This window comes from Jaculus jaculus, chromosome 13 (assembly GCF_020740685.1).
Source record: "Jaculus jaculus isolate mJacJac1 chromosome 13, mJacJac1.mat.Y.cur, whole genome shotgun sequence".
In the NCBI taxonomy this organism is placed as follows: domain Eukaryota; kingdom Metazoa; phylum Chordata; class Mammalia; order Rodentia; family Dipodidae; genus Jaculus; species Jaculus jaculus.
Genome location: NC_059114.1, coordinates 40,571,176 through 40,594,031, shown reverse-complemented (window position 1 = coordinate 40,594,031; position 22,856 = coordinate 40,571,176). Strand labels below are relative to the sequence as shown.

The 22,856-nt window shown below is 40.1% G+C and overlaps 1 protein-coding gene across 1 annotated transcript in view; it reads left to right on the top strand.

Annotated features, from left to right (window-relative positions):
* The window catches only part of Kctd16 (potassium channel tetramerization domain containing 16), a 345,144-nt gene extending 323,110 nt beyond the window's left edge, over window positions 1-22,034 (top strand). Inside the window, exon 4 of the mRNA XM_004664713.3 lies at window positions 20,324-22,034. Within this exon, the coding sequence (XP_004664770.1) occupies window positions 20,324-20,775 (452 nt within the window). The 3' untranslated portion in view covers window positions 20,776-22,034. The remainder of the gene's footprint in view (window positions 1-20,323) is intronic.
* Window positions 22,035-22,856: the final 822 nt, after the last annotated feature.

Sequence of the window (22,856 nt, the reverse complement as noted above, 5' to 3'; positions counted from 1 at the left end):
CTTCACTCCAATTTACTTTTAGCTTTATTTTCTTCATAGCCCTCAATACTACCTGAAAACTTTTTTTTTTTTTTGGTAAATCTTTTTTGGTAAACTATAAACTCTGCATAGTCAGCTGTATACTATCATTGCCAATACAGTGTTTCGTTGAGTGAATAAAGGTCCAATGAGTGAAAACAGTTCTGTAATCTATTATGTGTCATACTAGTATCTGTTGGAATAAACTTACACCTAAGTCATGGATCTTATCAAATCTTTGTCAAAGTCAAATAAGCATAATTTTCAGCTAGAAACTTTATGTTTTAGGAGCTTAAAATTTCTAATGAAAGGTAAGATTAGCCCAAGAGTAACAGGCAATCTCTTACAAAAATAAAAAAGAATTTTGGGGGCTGGAGAGATGGATTAAGCAGTTAAAGCATTTGCCTGCAAAGCCAAAGGACCTAGGTTCGATTCTCCATAGCCCACATAAGCTGGATGCACAAGGTGGTATATGTGTCTAGAGTTTGTTTGCAGTTGCTGGAAGCCCTAGAACACCCATTCTCTCTATCTCCCTTTTTATCTCTCTTTAGCTCTCTGTCCAATAAATAAATAAATGATAAATTAAAATATTTTTTAAATGAATGTTTTAATGTCAGGCATGTGCCCATGCCTAAAACTATATCTTTCTTTGTTTCCAGGTTTACACTATCTCCACTTTTGTCTTCCTCTCTATGTCAGTCTTGGAGTCTACCACATTCATCAATATATGCTTCTAAGCTGGAGAAATGGCTTAGCTGTTAAGTGCTTGCCTGTGAAGCCTAAGGACCCCGGTTTGAGGCTCGATTCCCCAGGCCCCACCTTAGCCAGATGCACAAGGGGGTGCATGCCTCTGGAGTTCATTGGCAGTGGCTGGAGGCCCTGGCGCACCCATTCTCTCTCTCTATCTGCCTCTTCCTCTCTTTGTCTGTAACTCTCAAATAAATAAATAAAAATAAACAAAAAAAAAATTTTAAATATGCTTCTAAACTAAATACATTTTACAACTGCTAAAATCTTGTCATACTGCAGTTTTTAACTAAAACTAACCTCTTTCTTTAGTCTTCTTGCCTGCAAAGTCAATAAGATGTAATGAGAAAGAAAACAAATTCACTGATGTATCAAGATGAACAAGAAGTAGACTGTAAAGTTCAATTATGATGGCTGAATTTTGCAGCCTACTTTTTTTGGTTATTTTAAATTTGTTGTCATTTATTTTCCAAGTGTTACCAAGTAAGAATTTGTTTCTAAGTTTTTATCAATCACTGTGGAGAGAAGTCTATATTTAATTGACATCAAAAACATAATACAACTGAAATGTCTATCATTCTTACTTCCCCATGGTTATCCTGTCACTTGTTCTCTGTCCTCTCTAGTCTGGAAGATTTTAGTACTGATTTATATTGGCTTCACTCCTTTGCTTTCACTGTTCATGGGATATATCTGTCAAACCACTTGAAAGACTGTCTTAAGTGAGCTAATGGTGGAAGTAGTGGTAATTCCATTTGTTGCCTTCATAGGGAATCAGGTAATTTTTTATTTTTGTAAGAGATTGCCTGTTACTCTTGGGATAATCTTACCTTTCATTAGAAATTTTAAGCTCCTAAAACATAAAGTTTCTAGCTGAAAATTATGCTTATTTGACTTTGACAAAGATTTGAAAAGATCCATGACTTAGGTGTAAGTTAACTTTAGAACTAGATACTTACCCTCTCAGTGCCTCAGTTTGTGCTTCTTCAAAATGTGAATGACAGCAGATCATTCTTCATTGGGATGCTGCAAATCTCAAATGAGTTTCTGTTAGGAAACTGAACAGACCAACACATGGCATGTAGTAAACACTCCGTTTAATGTTGTCTGTTATTATGACAAGATATTAATATACACTGGGACAATATGGGAAACTTGGTGCCTAGCTCAAATTTTATCCAATTTTGAAATCCTAATTAAAAGAAGAGTAATTAATTAGTGTCCAATTAGTAAAGATAAAGGTTAAGGCAGGATTGCTAAATTCTGCAAGTTTTTCTATCCTATTATCTGTAGACAGCCTGGTGAGAATGAAACATTCTTCCTCATTGGGTAAAAGTAAAGGGCAGTCTAATTTCCTCTGCCTGTCTTCACTTGGCTTCTTTTGGAATTCATCATGAATAGTGGCACCTGCCTGATGAACTATTTTTTAAAATGCAACATTTCACTAAAACAAATTCTAGATTTTCCTTTTACTAGCTTTGTGATCCATGAGGCAATTAGTAAAGGTTAATAAATTCAGTTTTCTTATTAGTAAAAGAGGCATCTTTCTTTCTTTCTTTCTTTTTTTTTTTTTTTTTTTGAGGTAGGTTCTTGCTCTAGCAAGGCTGACCTAGAATTCATTAAGAAGACTAAGGGAGGTCTTGAACTCAAGGCAATTCTCACCTCTGCCTCCTGAGTGCTGGGATTAAAGGCATGCACTACCAGGCCATGTGAGACATATTTTTTATTGGTGAACTGGTTCTTACCTGGAGGTGACACTGAGGAAGAGAGGTGTGCTGGCAACATTTTGGCAGGACTAAAGATGCTCCCATAAAATTGCAGTGCACTGGGTAGTCTTCCACAAGAAGCTACATCACCCAAACGCCAATAAAGCCAAGAAGGAACCTCCCTGAAATGTGTCATAATAAAATGAAAGTAGTGAAAATCACCTGGTGTCATGCTTCAACATGAGACATATTCAGAGCTCATTAATCAATAAGTATTTTTAAGTATGTGCCAGGTGCTAAGTTTTAACCAGTAATGTGAATTCCCAGGCTTCCATCTCTGTGGAGCCCAAGCACTATGTCTATTAACTCACACTGAGACATCTGAGGTTTATTCTTCTGTCAAAGGTACGTGAATGCTACTAGAAGGCCTTTGACATTCTTTATGAGTAATTTGGACAGGATGACAGCCTATCTTGTACTGGCAAAGGTAACCCCTCATTGGCTATTTACCCTAACAAAACAGGAGTTAGACACTTGTTCCTGCCTTGTTTCACAGATTTGTGGAATATGAAGAGATGATTCAGTATTCAGGGAAAGCATCAAGCCCAGTGATAACTGGGGTAGGAGCTGCACCAATGTAGCTCTGTGTTATCATCAATACTGTGCTCTCTTTCCCCTTCTTCCTTTCTCTTTCCTCTCTCTTTATCGTTCTCTCCCTCCTCTGATATAAAGTCACATTGCAGTAATATTCCCCCAAATCGCTCTATTATGTATGTCTTCGTTGTACTCAATGAAAGTCTCTTTTAGGGTGCTCTTTTCTCCACCCCCTACCCCCAGAGGATGTGTGCTCAGATGGAAATCTCCAGTTAAGTTTGATTTATCTCCCATTTGCACTGGTAGTTCTACATGTTCCCAGAGGTAAGCTTGACATGGTCACATATGGGCCTCTTGACAGGAACATGGCTCTGACACTGTTAGACCCAGCTCTGACTCTCAACACTGGGATGCTTGGCTCAGCGCCTCTAAGTCCTTTATAGATCACACTGGGGTTCAGATTCTAAGTCAGTGCAGTGATCCTCTTGGCTCGGCATCATCTCCTAGTTGTACTTCTCATGTATTTAAGGTTTTGGGGTCAACAAAAACCTTCTTTCATTTATGACTCACAAGTATTTTCAAACATCTCTTCTATCTGTGTGGTTCTCATGAAAGTCACAGGTTCTCCAGCTCTTGAATAACTGTTCAAAGATAAGTTGACATTTTTAAGTAGAAGAATCCATCAAACTATAGGTTTGCATTTTCAAACAAATGTAGGTTTTATTGGCTTTATTTTTACTCTTTAGGGGGATATTGCATGCTACCTGGTTGTTTCTATTCATTAAGCAGTATTAGCAAACACCATGTCTTCATTAAATAGCAAAGAGATTTTTTTCAACTTATTATGGGCCCACCATCAGCACCATTGTTTGGTACCAGAGCAGCTTTAGTGAAAGTGAATAAATATGGAAGAATATGAAATACTCCACACAGCAAGAGTATCAGGATACTTCACCCTTCATTAAGTAATATTCATTCATTGCCAATGTGTTGGAGGAAGGAAAATGAATTTCCTCACACAATTATAAAGGCAAAAGACCTATGAAAGCCTGGGTGTTAAAGTTATTCTTAAACAATTACTTTAGAATATATTGAAGGATTGGAATCACTGGGATGGTTATATAACAATATAGTGTCAATATTTTAACACTTTCATCTGGACAACATACTTAAATATCTATTACAGAAAAATTTCATGATATTGGAACATGTGTCTATCAAAAAAGTGGGGAATTTGTATTAAAAACTATCTGGATTTTAATTATTGCCACTTGTCAAATTTGTAACTATGGATCAAGTAATTAATCACTGTCAGCTATATTTCTCTATCAATAAAAGATAAAAAACAATGTCATCACTCAATATGATTATAGTGAAGATTAAATCATGAAAATTGTGGAGCTTAATAAGAGGCATATATGGAGTCCTCAATAAATCACATTATCATACTAAATTTATTGTTTTGGAGGGACCGTTTTGACCTCATTCACTATTGCAGTCCCTTCACAAAACGTGGCAAAAATAGGTTGTTCTCCCATTAGATGTTAGTGAAATTACTTAGGGATACTGTGGTGAGCAGGCTACCATTCCAGAAAAGAGAAAACGCCCCTCTCATAATAACTTTGCCACTATTTCAGTGCTTATTCTCTAAGGCATTACTGCTAGGATTGTGTTTGTGCTCAGAAGATGGTGCATAAATATTACCAATATTAAGTGTGTTTATATGAGTTTGACATGCTGTTCAAGACTCTTGCTATAAGTCACAGAAAATTAACACTTACTGAATTAAGCAAAAGGAGAATTTCTAAACATAAAATTGTAAATCTATTTTAGAGCCAAATTGAGATACTTCAAGCTGATTGTCTACTTCTCTTTCTCAGATTTTTCTATCTTTCTTGGATTGGTGCTATATGAATGTTTTCTATCCCTGGTAAGGAAGATGGCTATTGGACTCACATCTTCCCAGCTTGGGTACTTCCTGTATCAGCTTAGAACACTTTCACCTATACATCCCAGCAGAAAGTCCAAGTGAGGGCTATGATCCATCCAGCCTGAGTCACATGCCATGGCTGTAACACCCACTGTGGTCAAAAAGTTGGGAGAACTCTGATCTCTTAGGTTCATGTGTCTTCCTCTTGTGGCCTAGATTTTGTTTGAGGGCAAAAACACATGCTTTGATATTGAGGGAGAGAATTTTAGGTGTTAGGAGACTTCTTCCAGGTTACAAAAAGAAAAAAAAAATAGTGAAGGAAAGTTAAAAAGTGAATCAGTAGAATGAAGGGGACAAGGTAAGAACAGGGGTTGAGTTGGGTCACAGAACTTGGAGTACACATTTAACAAGGACTTTATGGGCAGGAATCACTTATCCTGCATCATAAGATTATATAAGTGTGATCTCAGTTAAAAGAAAGAAACAACCAGCTTAGATAAAGGTGAAATAAAATGAGGAATAAAGGAAGAAAAGACTAGAAAGGACTTAGTAGGATGATTGTTCCATAATAGCATGTTTCAAAGAGCGAGGTATTAGGGCAGGGAGTCAAAATCCTCCCCCGTGGAGTGCCTGCTCAAGTCCAACCAAAGAGCAGTTAGTTACCACCATAACAGTCATGGTACTGTTGTACTAGTGAATGTGTCTTTTGGTGGCTTGTTGGTTGTGTAGTTCACAGGGTGCATTGATGGTTAAGATTGTTGAGAACTGGGCTGGAGAGATGGTGTAGCGGTTAAGCGCTTACCTGTGATGCCTAAGGACCCCGGTTCGAGGCTCAGTTCCCCAGGTCCCACGTTAGCCAGATGCACAAGGGGGCGCACGCGTCTGGAGTTCGTTTGCAGAGGCTGGAAGCCCTGGCGCGCCCATTCTCTCTCTCTCTCCCTCTATCTGTCTTTCTCTCTGTGTCTGTCACTCTCAAATAAATAAATAAAAAAATTAAAAAAAAAAAAAAAAGATTGTTGAGAACTTTGTCCCCTGGCAGCCTGCACAGCACGTTCTAGCATATGACAGCCCGTTAGCAGGGAGGAAGCTTCTATCTCACATCCAGCTTGACTTCTTAGTGTCCTGCAGTATAAGCAAGTGTTGTCATTAGCAATAGGGTCTTCTCACCTAAATCTGGTGGGCAACAAAGAAAACTGGTAATAGCCTATAAATTTTTGAGGCCTTAACATACTTCTTAACCAATAATTCACTGGGAGATATCCTATTCCTACCACTAGGATTTTTCATACAGTAAGGTATGGTTTCCGGGAGTGGCATTACCTTCCTATGCAGGGCACTTCTGTTCAAATTCCCTTTTGAAGTTGTATTTTTAAATTAGCTAACAAAGAAGTAGATTTCCATGTGGCTTTTTCTTACATTTTCATTTTGGTTAACCCTCTCCTCCATCCCTTACACATTATCCCCACTTAAACCTTTCCACCCCAGAATTTCACCTCTCTACTTTTATATAATGTATGTTCTAATATCCCCTCCCTAAAAGATTCCCTTTCCCTTTGCCTACCTCTTAGGTCTCATTTCTAGTTTCCTGGCCTCTTCTGACTTTCATTCCAGTTGACATAAATACCTAAAAATGCAATGGCAGGATTTGCATATGAGGGAGAACACATGGTGGTTTTTTTTTTTTTTTCCGGGGTCTAGGCTACCTCATTTATAATATTTTCCAAATCAAACCATTTTTCTTTAACTACTATTTTTTCTTTATAGCTGAATAAAATGATCCATTCTATGTATGTACTATATCTTTATTATCTATGCATTAGTCAATGAACATCTGGTCTGATTCCTTTCCTAGCTATTGAGACCAGATCAGCAGTAAACATGGCTGATCATGCATGTTGGGAACAGAGTACAGAGTCCTTTGAGCATGTCCAGGAGTGGTTTAGTTGGATCGTATAATAGTTCTGTTCTCAGCTTTTTGAGAAACGTCCATGCTGGTTTTGATAATGGCTATACCAACTTGTACTGCCACCAATAGTGGATAAGCGTTCCTCTTTCCCACACTCTTGCCAGCAATTTCTGTCATTTAAAAAAAAATTAGTTATGCTGGCATGTCAGAATGTTTTTGGCTGTTGTTATTGGTAACTCTTCCCTCTCCCCCATTTCCCTCTTGCCTCTTCTCTTTTCCCTTCTCTCTGTCCCTGTTTTTCTTACACACATACACATACAGACATTTTAAACTATACTTTATATATATAACACTGACTTTCTGTTCTGTTCATTAATTCATTTGTCTTGTAGATATTTACTGAGTTTCTATTACTTTATGCTCTTGTATATAGTGTACTGTGGAGCATGCCATGGAACTCAGAAGGAAATACAAACAGCCCCATAGCATATTATGGAAAACAGATATTAAATCAATCAACCTAGAAGCATAGGTGTGTGCATGTAAGTGAATGTATTTGGTGTGTGTGTGTGTGTGTGTGTGTGTGTGTAAAGAAAGAGACTGGGATGAGCTTAAATTGGGGTGAGGGTTAGGTAGGTAAAAACACTTCAAGAAGCATATTTGTGAGGATGAGAATAAGTTACAGGGGAATCGTATCACCATGTGTTCTGCTGGAAGGGGTGAGCAAAAACATGAGGTATGAAAAGCAGTGATGAGGCAGTAACTGGACTGAGGTGATGGCTTTGTTGTACTTCACGTCCTTGTGCCTGCATGCAAGCACTTCTTCTAGCCAGTCAAGAACACAGTCTTTCATTGTTTTGCAGTCCTCACAGCTTCAGTGAGTTTGTCTCTAAGCTCCAATTCTTCCCCTGATACAGAGCTGAGATTCAGGTTAACCACATTTTTCCTTTGTCCAGCTGGCTCCCTGCCAGTAGGGGGTGCTAGAGGAAGGCTGTGAGACATCAGAGGAACTCTGGCTTGCTCCTAGCTGCATCAACTCTGCTTTTATGTACTCAAATCAGTCCCACTCTCAAGTGTTCAAAATCCTCACAGGGAGACTTCTTCAGGTACCATCATCACCAGGGCAGCAGGCTTTCCTCAGATGTCTAGGTCCCTCCTCCACCAGATGACTCTCCAAATCATTTTAGGCTCTAATAAGTGCATTCTCTTTTATCTCACTTCCCAGACACATGTGAAATCTGCAGCCTGCAGTCATTATCATCATATCTGCTGTGACACCTTTCCTGCATTTTCATGCCTTCAGTATCTGTTTATTCAAGTTTTTAATTAAATTATTTTATTAAATCAGCTCATAGTAAATTTTCCTATTAAGATTATTGGTGACGTCAATTTTCTTGACTGGCTCTGCATGCTGTGTGGAGGTTTAACTCTGTTCTGTTCATGTGTATCTCCTCCTAATGAAGATTTCCAGCGGGGACTATTCAACACTGTACGTCCATGAGTGGAAAAGGCCAATTCCAAATAAATGATAATTTTCAAGCTTAAAGATATATTTTTCTCCCCCAAAGGCTAACATAGCCTGCCTATCCCTTTTCCCCACCATGCAATTCCTTTCCCAAGGTTAGCAGAATTATAAAACTATCAATTTGACCATTATTGACTTATCAACTAGGATACCAAGAAAGTCTTTGAGCAGTCTCAATAAATTAAGTCTGACCACCTAGCTCCCAGACTGGCAGGCTCCTACATCATTGACAGAGAAGACAGGACCAAATAGTTTTCTCAGCTGTGGCTGTAAATGACATGCATTGTGCACACAGCCATTAGCAGGTGGAGGATTTGAAGTGTGGATAGATTGCAAAGCTGCCTCTTTTAAAAATGCATAAGCACGCTGTAAGTTTGCTAAGTTATGTGTCACTCAGCTGGGTTTGAATTTTTCATAGGGGACATACTTTCTTTCTTTTTTCTCTTACCAGTGAGAGTCACCACAGTCAGGGCTAGTGTAGAAAAGGGGTGCAGGTTCATCACTCATACAACTTGTCTGATTGGTTCCTAATTTTTCCAAGATGAAGTGTTCAGATTGAAGGTAAGTATTTGAACAACCCAATTTCCAGTTACTCCATCCATTTAAAATACAGATTTCTTCCATTTTTGTATTTAAATTGTTTAAATTAATTTTTGTACCAGAAGACTCATTCATTTGTATAATTTTCAGCAAACTTTCCTTGAAGCCCTTTCTTTTCTAAACACATCATCTGCTCATATGCATGTGCCAAATTTGTCCTTGTTTATGGTTAGTGTCCATTCCCATGCCAAGTCAGACATTACTAAATACTCAATGTCCATGTTACTGATGTACCTAACTATCCCTTCAGTGTCTTTCCTCACAGGATTATCTAGCCATCATAAAATATGGATTGTTCACTACACTGTGGAAACACCATCATCACCATCATCACCATCATACATGGCAAACTCATGATTTGTTTGTATAACAGGGTCTGCCTTGTAGTAGAGACAACGTATTTGAATGAATGGGATGTTTATTGTACACCACAGATTATGAAATATCCTTTACATTAACTATTTCATTTAACTTTCTTCAAACACCTGTGAAGAAGAAACTATTAATTACCTCATTTTCCAGATGATTCTCAGAGAACTAGAGTAATTTGTCGAAAGTCCCTCAGCTGAAAAATTGTGAAGCTTTACTCTGAAGCCTGGGATCTGTTCTTCCATGTCATCAACTTCAAATAACTACATATATGTTTTTAGTTCATTTGTTCACTCATCAGTTATTTACCAAGCATTCATTTTGTATAATGCATAAAAATTTCAATAAACACAGCATGGCATATTCAAAAATAAGGTGGTAGGTCTTGCCCTTATTTGCAATACTGCCAATCTGAGTTTGATTTCCCAGCACCCACACAAAGCCAGTTATATGTGTGTCTGCAATTCCACATTGCCTGAGGCAACGGAGGCATAGCCAGGAGAATCTGGAAGCTCACTGGACAGTTCTACTGGTGCACACATGCTTGAAAAACAAAAGAGTCTCTGTCTCAAACTAGGTGGACAGGGAGGACAACCATCCTGAGACTGCATTCAGACCTCCACACGCATGCTGTGACACGTGTCTGCATGTGTGCACACACACACAATACACATCCATTCATACAATTTAAAAATATGGTGGAGTTATTAGGCTTTATTACCAATAACTAATTAACAACCCCTCCCAAACAATAGATTTTCTGATTTTTAAAAATGCTAGTAAATCAGACTATTTTTGAAATGAAATGGTTTTCTCCCCATATCTGGCCAATCAATTATAACCCATTTTCTCTCCAAATGGGAAGAATGATTACAGGCAGCATAGAAACCTCAGCAAATGCAAAGTAAAAGTGTTATAGTTTGAAGTACTAAGGAATTTATGAAATTATTATTTGATACAATTGGGAAGATTCTAGACTTCTTTAAATTACAGAGCTGACCTTCTATATAGGTCATTTCTAGGGCCTCTGAGCACACCTCATATGGTTTGCAAGGGCAAAGGGTCTGGTGCTTATCTCCCTCTTAAAATTCTGATCCCATGCCCCTTTGCAGTAGTAAAGTGCTTAGGAAAACTGTAGCCAGGCATAAAAATACTTCCAATAAGTATATGGTGTGCTTCTCTTCAACTTCATTATTTTTCATATCATAATGACTATTCATATAGTACTCTTAAGTAGATTGTATTAATCTCATCTGCTTCCTGATTTTGAAATGATATATAGAACTAAAAAAAAAAAACAACTTATGAATTATCTTGCCAAAATGGTAAAACATTCAAATGTTCTTATGAAATATTGAAACCTGAGGCAGTGTGACAGGCTGTACTAAAATTAAGTTGTTCAATTTCCTTGTAAGAGTGTCACTGTTCAGAGTAAGTGGAAGTAATACTCTTACTTGCCTAGAAGCTGGAGGATTCCAACTGACATTAAACTCATGATCATCCTGGTAGTAGAGACAAGACACTGCAGGAGTGCCAGGTCCTGACCTGGCATGCCAGGAAGGGATGATTGCAGTTTTCCATGTAAATACACAGGGAACTATCATACAACTGGCTTATATTGTTAAAACAACTTTCTGAGAAGACTCAGAGTTTCCTTTGGGGTCTAATGACTAGAATGACTTCCTTGGGAATGGTAACTAGGGTAAAAGAGATTCATTTGCATTGGCTCAGCAGGGTTTATGGCTAAAATATTTTGATATCTTGCTTTAAAGTAATAAGCAAGTATGTCCTAGATATTCATGTTATATATATTATTTTCCTTCTCTGTTATGTACTTCTCTTTCTTTCATCCTTTCCACCTTTTTCTTTCTTCAATTCTAAATATCCTTTCTAAACTTGTTTTAAAGGATCAAATTAGATCAACTATGGTCTGATGTGATTACTTTCCTTTATCCCAATTCATTAGAATCATCTCAATTGAGTCATATTCATACACGGATGTGAATGTTTTGGGCAGCAGAGGCAGGTTTTGCTATGGAAGGTGAGAAATGATCTCTGTAGTGTTCTTGCTGGCAGACAGAAACCATTTTCCATTGCAGATATTTTCAGGTACCAGCTGGTCTATGTTGGACAGTTTCTCTGTCGCACAGAAGATATTTATTTCTAATAACCTTGGATCACTACGCATTGCTACTGTTATGGTTCCTTTTAGCTAATAGGATTGTTGCATTTAATTTAATGGCTATGTAAGTATAATGATAACTCAATCACATTGTATAAAATGGCTTAATGTTAGAAATATTCTGGAGTTGTGGTTTATAGGGGAAAATTTTATTCCTTCTGCAAAAAAAAATCCTCATGATAAGTTGCTTCTAAGTGTTAAAATCATTTTATATATGTAAAAAAGATATTATTTAAGAAGACAGAACATAATTTCCCTAATAGTTTTATTTCTAGGAATCTCCTACTTTAACCATATCAGAAATGGCAAGAAAGTAGAATCTTTTTAAGGATGGTTATTACTAAGAGCAATGAGACAGTAAAATCAAAACTTGGTATTCTATAAAACATATGAAAACACTACATTATCTTTGAATATTAGTATCACAAAGGGAAAGTAGCACCAAGGGCATTTCTTCTTTTACTTCTCATGGGCTCCGTACATTGAACTGTAGGAAGTGTGCAGTCTACATTATATGACAAACAAATAATATTTGGAATAACTAAGTAAAATATATTTTAAAAAATAGTATTTGTTCATCACTTCAGGAACTGGTTGGGGTTGTTTGGAAGGTGGAAGGCCTGAGGCAGTAACTTGTGCTTAGAAGGCTCTTTGGTGCTTTGTGTGGGCATGTGTGTGTGTGAATGATTGTGGATTTTTCTTGTTCATGGATCTGAAAAATTGGTCTATCTTTAAATTGCTAAATGAAATTTTATGAGTCAAGACTTGAGGAAATGGGGAGAGAAAGTCTCACACTGGCTTAGAAATAAAAAAAGAATTTAGTGGATCATATAACTGACAACCACACTGAAAAGACTAGCTTCAGGCATGGCTAGATCCAGGTACTTAGGAGTTGTTATTAGGACACAAACTGTGATTGAATTTCTTTTCTGTGCCCTTGGCAATTTGCTGAGAATACAACAATGAACACTTCACTATGTCCATGTTAGGGAACTTATGGCCTATTAGCTGAGATGCTCAAAATATAAAAGAATTATAACACAGAATGTTGTGAGAGATAATAAAAACACTAATAAAATATAACCATGTGTCAGAAGAGTAAAAAGACATGTTTCTAAGAAGAGATGTGTCCCGACCCGCGGGACCTCGTTATTCGTGGGGGCGAGGAGGACCCCCAACCTGAAATAAGATGGGCTAGAGAGAGGAAGAGACTCAAGCAAATGTACACTTGTCAAGAGTCCAATTTTATTGAGCCACAGCGGCCTTTTTAAGGGTTAGGGTCTTGGGTGAGAGGGGGGCTGGAGGAGGCAGGTGGTGGAAAGTTATAGAATCTTCTTGGCCTTTGGCCTAGGACAGTTTGCAGTTATTCCAAGAATTCAGGGTGTAGTTCTCATGTCTCTGAAGTCGCCAGGCAGGATGTTAATTAGTTAGGTGTGGCGGGGTGAGGGGATGGAATCAGTTAGGTATGGCAGGGTGGGGGGGATGAGGAAAGGTCGGAAGTTGCTCAGGGCAGAAGTTATCTCAGGACAGAGGTTATTTCAGGGCAAAGGTCTGTTCAGGGCTCATCTCCTCGTCTCCAACATCTCCCCCTCTTCTGTATACAAGGACCAGGATAGGGAGGTTACCGCGACCCCTTAATGATGTCCCAAAGAAGGGCTTGTTTTGGTGGCCGATTATTTTTGTTTAAGAGTAGAAATGGATCCAGAGGAGCAACCTGACAGCAACCTGACATCAGAGAGGCGAGCGTTCCCCAGAGTAGGTTGAGCACTGTTACTCATAGTCATTGATTTCGATAAAGTCATTTGGATTGACCTTAGAACAAGGGGCACAAATGGTCTGAGCCTGTTAGAAGAGCAGTGCTGGACCCTTACCCGTCATTGGATCGGCCTCCTCTCGGCGAGGTCGTCCTGTCTTAGGCGGGTCGAGACTTAGCCACCCGTTCCGTCGCTGACCACTCACTTTGTGGAAATGTAACGCATTTTGCTCTCAAAAAGACCTTCAAAGCCCCATAAGGATCCTGGAGGAAATATGTTTGGTAGCCAATTAGTATGAGGGGTCGCGGAGACCTGAGTTATTATTTGGAGGGGCGGGACCAAATTTCCACCCCAGGGTGGGTTTTTGCAGGGAGGTAAAGTCTAAGGGTCGAGATGGGGGGTTGTCTTGTTCTTTTGGCGGGTCAGCGGCAAATGTTTCTTCTGTGGCGAGGCGAGGTAGTGGACTTCCACCGGCTTGATTGCAGAATCTACCTGACTCTTAATGAAACTGGTTAGTTGTCTGAAGGCCAGGGGCCAAAGGAGATAAGCAAAAGGAATCCAACAAAAGGGCCTAAAAGACTGGAAAGCAAAGTAGTTAGCCAGGGAGATGTGGAAAACCAATTTTTATACCAAGATTCTTGTTGTTCTTGAGTCCTTTTTCTATCCTCTAGATTTCTTTTAACTTTATCAAGGCTATTTTGTACTAGCCCAGTCTTATCTAAGTAAAACAACATTCTTCTTTGAGGGCTACATAGAGTCCCCCTTCCTTTAAGAACACCAAATTTAGCCCTCTCCGGTTTTGAAGTACAACCTCAGAGAGCGAGGCCAAAGAATCTTTGAGATCTTGTATCCCCTCATGTATGAGGTTAAGATCTCTGTCCACTAAGGCACTGAGTTGTGAAAAATGCTGTTGGGAGATTACCAGCGAGGCAATACCTGTCCCGGCCCCTACAGCACTAAGTCCCAGGAGCATCAGGGTGAGGGCAGTTAAAGGCTCTCTTTTTGGTCTAATGGCAATGCCTTGATCTGTAGTAGTGGTAAAACTTTCAGAATCATGAATGAAAAATCGTGGCAAAACTATAACTACAACACAATAGTCTTTAGTCTGTAAAAAGTCCTTGTTGACAATAAAGGGAGTCAGCCCCGTGGAACAAGCAAGATAGGAGTTACTAGGGGCTTTAGTATATATAAAGGAGTCATTGATAATAGCAGTTTGGTTGCATACTGGTTCAAGAGTCAGAGGAGGGAGCATATCAGGGCCTAATAGACACAGTCTGAGGCTGGAAATGGATGTAAGAGTAATACCCCCCTTTGGGGCAGAGTGCCAGAATAATCCCTCTGCACTGTTAGTAGACACAGGAGATGTAAGGATGGCAATTCCCTCATAAAAGGGAGGTCCTAGAACTTTTTTAATCTGTATGGCATTTCAATCAAGCTCTATAATTTTATTTGAGGAACTTTAAATAAACTTATTTTAAGTAAACTTTATCTATGACAACAGGAATGTATGGTATAGACAGTCTATTTCCCTTTTATTTCTCCCTCTCATGAGAAGACACTCTAACTGCTTTAGGGGGCTGGGTCGAAGACATCAGATCATTTACTACTTCCTGCTGAATGGGACACGAAGTGGAGACTTGTTGCAGTTAGAGAATCTCTCCTAGAGAGGGGAACTATTTTAATGTACCCCAGAGTGTAGGAAGATAATCTTGAAAGATAACTTTGGAAAGAAAGAATAAAAGTAAGGAGTTACTGAGAAGTGAACACACAGCAAACTGGTCTTTTTGTAGGTCGAGGGAATCCAGGTAGACAGGCTTGGATCATTTCAGGACCATCTGAGGATGAGCTGGCTGAGATTTTCTTTCAGAACTGTTCATTAAATGGCACAGTAGTATTTAACATGGCTTGTAAAACAGATGAGATGCTAGCAGAGTTATCAGAAACACATACATAACATTTAATCTTAATAATAAAGAGCTATTTTTTATCTTTGGTTATACATTTTTCTCTGAGTGTTTAAGACCTTGCAGATAGCCAAAAGTTAATTAAGGATTAATTTTGGAGGTCATTAATGGCTCTCCAAAGAGACTTTAGGGACACAGGAGTAGCCCCATAGCTTACTGGTGTCTTTGGCCTGTTAGGATGAGTCAGGGCCATGCTGGCCAAGTAGTTTTCCCTTCTTTGGGAAGTCAAGAGGACTGATTGCTTCTCAATTGTGACTCTCCTGTTTTACATTGTACACCACTTTTGTTTGGGTCTCCATATCCTCCCTGCTCAGGAAGACAGGTGACTTACCAGGGGGCCAGTGTAGAAGTGTCCCATCATCTCCAGTGGCCTCATGACATGGGAGCACAGGCCAAAATATTGACACTTTTTACTCCGATGATTCCAATTGGCTTTGGCTTCTACATAGGTGATTAACACACTTAGAAAGGAAGTTACATCAGCTTGGATGTACATACATATGGAGCACATTTAATTACTGAAATAGACTTAACTAAAGAATGGCACAGGGCTTCTAAAATCATTTTGTCCTATCTTTAAAATTTTTGTTGTACTGTGGTAGCATAAGCCATATATCTGAGGTATAGAAAGTAGGCACATCTCCCATTGTAAATATCCAACATTTATAAGTAAAGGCAGAACCTGTTATCAGTCTTGAAAACAGTACCAGTTGATTTACAAACTTAACTTATTTAACCTAGAAAACAAGTAAGACAGTATAAGGTCTTAGCACCTGTGTGAAAACATCTTTGATTAGTTCAGATACCTGTGTGGGTACAAATTACCCAGAGAACATTGGAAACAGAACCATGGAGCTTGATTTTTTTTTTTTTTTTTTTCTCAGATGAGGACCATTGTTTGAGCATGAGGCTGTGCCCTAAAGTAGGGAATATGTCTTAAGGGTTAATTTTGTTATAAGCACTGGACTTAAGATGCCAAAATTGAGACAGTTACTTTACATATAACAGAGTAGAATCTGGTCTTTTCTGAGCCCAAACAGCTAGCTAAATATTAATATAACCCTTGATAAATATTTTTGAAAGAAAAAAACATTATTTGACAACCAATGATTTTGGCTTAAACTTGATAACTATTGATTTCATGCACCACAGAAATTTTTTATTAACATAAAACAATTTTATGTTTTACCCATGACTTAAATTTGATAAAGCTCAAGCAAACTATCCCAACATACTTAAGCCTGAAATTTTTTTTTTTCTATCACTGCAGCCAATATCCTATTTAAGTTCCTTTCTTGTCTCCTTTTCCTGTTATTTTTTCTCTCTTCTGCTTCCTTTTTTTTTTTTCTTTCTTTTCTTTTTCTCTCTCTCTTATGATAAACCTTTTCAGCTTCCTTAATTATGTCTGTCAAAGCTAGATCTTGTAAACCCTCCAGATGTTGTAATTTCTTTTTAATGTCTGGAGCGGACTGCCTTATCTATGTCATTGTTATCGCTGCCTGTTGACCTGGAGAAGTAGGGCCAAAAGGAGTATATCTCTGGGAAGCCTCCATCAAGCATTCTAAAAAAATAGAGAGAGGTTACCTTAGCCAGATTCGTGGGGCGGCGAGCAGCCCCCCTGAGACCTGCCATCAGAGCCTGGCGGTAGACTGTCAGTTGCTCCCTATCTTCTGCTGAGTTGTAATTCCATTCAGGTCGGGTGAGAGGGAATCCCACATCAATCTCATTTGGGAGCTAGGTAGGCTACTCATTTGGGCCTGAGACATGCTAGGGTCAGGGGGAGGACCAAAGGCTTGTACGGTGGAATCAGGTCCTTCAGTTTCTAGTCCCTGTAGCGGGCCCATCTCCTCCTCCCTTGGGCAAAGCTGGAGCAGGGGGCTAAGGTGGGGGAGATGGAATCAGGGCAGAGGGCCACTCAGGAGGGTCCTCTATTTCAGGATATATTTTGGGCTGAGCCGAGGGGCCTGGGGCCACTCGGCTTGGTTTTCTCGTGGCTTGTTGGGCCACTGCCGGGACTCGGGAGCCTGACCGTGGCGGGGGGTGGATCCAGGGCTTGACCCATGCCGGGGGATCCGTCACTAGGCTCTCCCAGACTAGGATGTATGGCTGTTGATCTGGGTGAGAGTGGGTCCCTTCTGAAAAACAATATTCTTAACAGCAGAAATAATGGTTAGATCAAATGCTCCCTCTGGCAGCCACTCAAAGGAGCAGAAAGTCTGTTATTTACCTTTTTTAATTTTTACAGATAAGTCATGAGCCTTACTTCTAACTTCAGAGAAATGAGATACCGTTAGAGTGAGGGGGGTCGTCACAGTCTGTACCATAATTAGAAACAAGAGTCCACAAACAAACACAAAATAGATACTGACAAAAAGAAACCAAAAACCGTGACACCTCCGATGCGTCCAGAACAGAAAACTAAATGCAGTTTCAGATGGAAGATGCCTCTGTGGTTTCTCCTGAAGGAGAAATACACAATCTTCCTTTACCAGATAGGAGACTGTCAGCCACCCTGACTCTCCTCAGATCCTGGGGCGTCCCCCAGGATTGCAGCCTGTGGTCCTGCCAACCACCATTGTCAGGTCCTCACGGTCCTGAAAAACAGCTGCCCAAACTGAAATTAAAACAGATCAGAGCAACAGAAATCACAGAAATCACTCAGACAAACACTCAGACAAACACTCAGACAAGCAGCGCTGCAGACATTTACATTGTTTACCTCCAAGGGGGTCTCCGGAGTCCTGGGTAGACGTGCAAATCCCTGGACGAGCTCTCAATTGAAAGACCCCCAGAGGGAGACCTTCACTCAAGTCTCGAGATAGCACGCACCCAAAGACACACAGGAGACCCAACTTGCTGCAAAAGCATGAGGCTTTATTTAGGAAACCAGAGCTCTGGGGTCGACACATATCTCACGCAGGAGACAGAGGTGTCGACTCTTTGCCATTTCTTCAGTAGTAAGTTTTGATTTAATTCTTTACTGACCCTTTGTCATTTCTTGGGATGAAAGATCCTTTTTCTATACCCGTATTCCTCGCTCTCTGAGAGAGGCTTTTAAATCATTTATGAAAGAAGCCTCTTTAGACAATGAATGGCCCATCTTGATGGGACGGAATGAAGAGGGAAAACTTATCAGGTCTTGCCGTCTTCTTGGGTGGAGAAGCGGTGACCACTTAACAAATCCTCCGGAGGTCGCTGAACTGGGGGTCTCCGTCCGGTAGGAGTCTGTGCCTCGAGCCGCCACGTTGGGCGCCACTTGTCCCGACCCGCGGGACCTCGTTATTCGTGGGGGTGAGGGGGGACCCAAACCTGAAATAAGATGGGCGAGAGAGAGGAAGAGACTCAAGCAAATGTACACTTGTCAAGAGTCCAATTTTATTGAGCCACAGCGGCCTTTTTAAGGGTTAGGGTCTTGGGTGAGAGGGGGGCTGGAGGAGGCAGGTGGTGGAAAGTTATAGAATCTTCTTGGCCTTTGGCCTAGGACAGTTTGCAGTTATTCCAAGAATTCAGGGTGTAGTTCTCATGTCTCTGAAGTCGCCAGGCAGGATGTTAATTAGTTAGGTGTGGCGGGGTGAGGGGATGGAATCAGTTAGGTATGGCAGGGTGGGGGGATGAGGAAAGGTCGGAAGTTGCTCAGGGCAGAAGTTATCTCAGGGCAGAGGTTATTTCAGGGCAAAGGTCTGTTCAGGGCTCATCTCCTCGTCTCCAACAGAGATGCACAAGTTTAAACTTGAACAATGTTTTGGAGGAGCAGCAAGAATTTTCACAGACAGGCAATTTTTTTAAAATTTTTTTTTGTTCATTTTTATTTATTTCTTTGAGAGTGGCATAGAGAGAAAGAAGCAGAGAGAGAGAGAGAAAGAATGTGCACGCCAGGGCTTCCAGCCACTGCAAACGAACTCCAGATGCATGTGCCCCCTTGTGCATCTGGCTAACGTGGGTCCTGGAGAATCGAGCCTTGAACCGGGGTCCTTAGGCTTCACAGGCAAGCACTTAACCGCTGAGCCATCTCTCCAGCCGGAGGCAATTTTTTAAAAGTGGTTTTTTTTTTTATTTTTTATTTATTTATTTTTTTTTTAATTTTTTTTGTTCATTTTTTATTTTATTTATTTGAGAGCGACAGACATGGAGAGAAAGACAGATAGAGGGAGAGAGAGAATGGGTGCGCCAGGGCTTCCAGCCACTGCAAACGAACTCCAGACGCGTGCGCCCCCTTGTGCATCTGGCTAACGTGGGACCTGGGGAACTGAGCCTTGAACCAGGGTCCTTAGGCTTCACAGGCAAGCGCTTAACCACTAAGCCATCTCTCCAGCCCAAAAGTGGTTTTTTATAACACTTTGGAGGCCTATAGTCAAATCTCACCTCTGTCACTTACAAATTGTCCAACTCTTTATTAAAATCTTTGGGTCTTAGTATTTTACATGTATGGAAAATATAAGTGGAACTATTGTTTTCATAGATGATCAAGAATAAAAGGGCATGATGGGTACACAGAGCTCAGGTAGAACCAGCCCAGACACTTCCTTCAATGGTTTCTATAATTCCTCTCTTACAGCCTCCTCCCATTGAATCTCATTCTATCAGGCACAGCTTCAGATCAGAGTTTACAGTTACCCATGATAAAACTGGTGAACATTTTCTGAGTAATTACTGTGTGCTGCACACTGCATGCCACTTCGCTTATCCAAATCCTAGATAGGAGCAAAGTTCCTATTCACATCTTACTGAAGAGAATTGAAGGTTTCTACACTAAAAGGCTCTGTCAAAATGACAAGGTTGATAAATGAGGTGCCTATATATCCCTGTCCAGGCCTGACTCCAGTGCTTGTGGGCATGGGCACAGTACTAGATCACACTCTATTACATGCTATTATTAATCTGCTCCCCTCAGTAGACTTAGCTCGCCTGTCTCTCCCCACTTCTCAGCGCATTACTGTTTGATCCTTGTGTGTTCAAGCGCTGTGCTTGCTTGCTTCTCCAACCACAGCTGCTGTCATTAATCTTCTGGGCCCTGTGCTTCCTTTGCAGGTGAGCCTTCCAGATGGTCATCCTCTCATTGTGACTGCTGCTGTAAGAATGGCAAGGGTGACAAAGGGGAGAGTGGCACATCTTGCAATGACCTCTCCACCTCTAGCTGCGACAGCCAGTCGGAGGCCAGCTCTCCCCAGGAGACGGTGATATGTGGGCCTGTAACACGCCAGACCAACATCCAGACTCTGGACCGTCCCATCAAGAAGGGCCCGGTGCAGCTGATCCAACAGTCAGAGATGCGACGAAAAAGCGACCTGCTTCGGACTCTGACTTCCGGCTCCAGGGAGTCGAACATGAGCGGCAAAAAAAGGGCTGCCAAGGAGAAGCTCTCTGTTGAGGAAGAGCTGGAGAAATGCATCCAGGATTTCCTTAAGATCAAAATTCCAGATCGCTTCCCTGAGAGAAAACACCCTTGGCAATCTGAACTTTTGCGGAAATATCATCTATAGGGGAGGACTAGGGTGGGAGAGGAAAAAAAAAAAGTCACCATATTGAAATAAACCTGAAAGAAATTCATATTTTAAGGGGGTAAAATGACTAATGAACTTCATTCATTGGAACACAATAGTCCATTGAGACACTACTGCCTACTTTACCTAGCTCACCTTAACGTGTCAGTCCACAGGGTAGATTTCTTTCCGGATGTGGAAATGGAAAATCGTTGTTGTTTTGTTAACTTGGTCCCATGTGTTGCATAACTTATACAATGAAAACCCGCTCCACCAGTGGTAGCTGACTGGCTTTGGGAATCATGTATCCTAACCTGGGTCCCCCACCACGCTTATTTTCTACCTCCCTCCTTTGAACAACAACAGGCAGTAGAAGAGATCTGACCCTGTTAGCACGTTTGGGTATTTTAATTTTTTTCTTTTGTGTTTTTGGGGTGAAGTGGAGGGGGAAATGGTAGATTTATATAACTTTTCACTTAAATCTACATGTACCAGTTTATATTGACTGTATGCATGAACATTTGTGTGCCACAAGCGCAAGACTGTACATATGCACTAAGCACATGACCCAGGGCCTGGGCAGCCTGAGACCTAGCCACTGCTGCCAGCAGCCCCTCCACATCCACTCAAGACAGGCTCGCCCCTGCCTCTTTCTTAAAACCCTTCTGGGCAGATTTCCCTGCCTCTCCTGGCCACACATTCCTTCATTATCAATAATTTGTCTTCCTTATTTTGAAATTAATGGCCTCAGGCTTCGTTTTAATACTGTACTGTCTCTGTGTTAGATGCCATAGTCAAACCTTCCTTGTATTTTACATTCATATACTCAAGCACAGCCACTGATGGCCCATGCTCACCCTTTTCCATTCTGAGTTGAAGTATCTCTCTTCTGTGTTTCAGTTTTAGCTTTCCTGTATTTTAATGGCAAGACCTTTCTACACAACACACGGTTTTTGCATTTTTGTGAGTTGTGGAGCTAAGAATAGCACACAGTGGTTGAAAACTAATGTGTCCTTTTGATTGTCTTAGAAGATTTGTATACCACATACATACTAATCAGTTCTCAGAATAATTTTAAATATCACTACATTGTTATTTGATTGTAGCTAAGTTTGGTTGCCTTTGGGGTTCTGGGTTTTGGCTGTGTCCACACTAGGATTTAGTTGTATACATTTTTATAATGCCTGTAATGACCCAAATAGATGGCTGGAGCTCAGAGGTTAAGGTTTTGTTTTTTCTAAACCTTTTTTTTTTTTTTTTTTTTTAGCACATTACTGACCTGTATAGACAAGCCTAGAAGAAATGGTTGTTACCCATCCATCCATATGACTCTGTACTCTGTTCATGTACCAAGAGTAAGGTTGTTGTTTTTTCTTTTTTTGTAGACTTGTGTTAAATGAGAATTCAGAGAGGAATTTTAACTTCAGCATTCCTCATCCATGTCAGTGCTGACTGAAAATTAACTTGTCAATCATTGTGTGCCAAGCATTCACAATTTTTGTTATGTGTATGTGTTTGTGTATGTGTATCACAGGTAATAAAGGCAACCAGATTATGTCTGTGGGAGGGAAAGTTAATGACCAATTTCTTCTTTTTGAAAACTTCACAGAGGAAAATTTATCATGTGAGAGCTTTTGAGCTGATTTCTGTTACTACTGTCTATTAGTATATGGCTATCTTTCTGAATTTTTGTCATTTTTACCTACACATATGGGCAATAGACTGAGCCAGTGTTTTTGTTCTTCTGATGGTTAAAATGGGGTTTAACATTTTATTTAGGTGTAAAAAAAAGTATCTTTGGGAGTTGAGTTGCCAAGAAGACTATAATTTCTGAATTTAAGTGGTGTTATTTTATGTATTAATATATTAGCACATAGTTGATCTTAAGTACAGCATAGTTTTGCTTGTAAAGCTCATTAGCAATCATCATTCTTTGCAATGTTTACTGATAGTACATGAAAATGACATCTTCATAATCATAGAAAGTAACACAAGAGTTACAGACCCATTGGATGCAACATTTGTATTAGTGAAATAATCATTGTCTCTCTGTAATGGCCATCAGACCATTGAGATCTAAT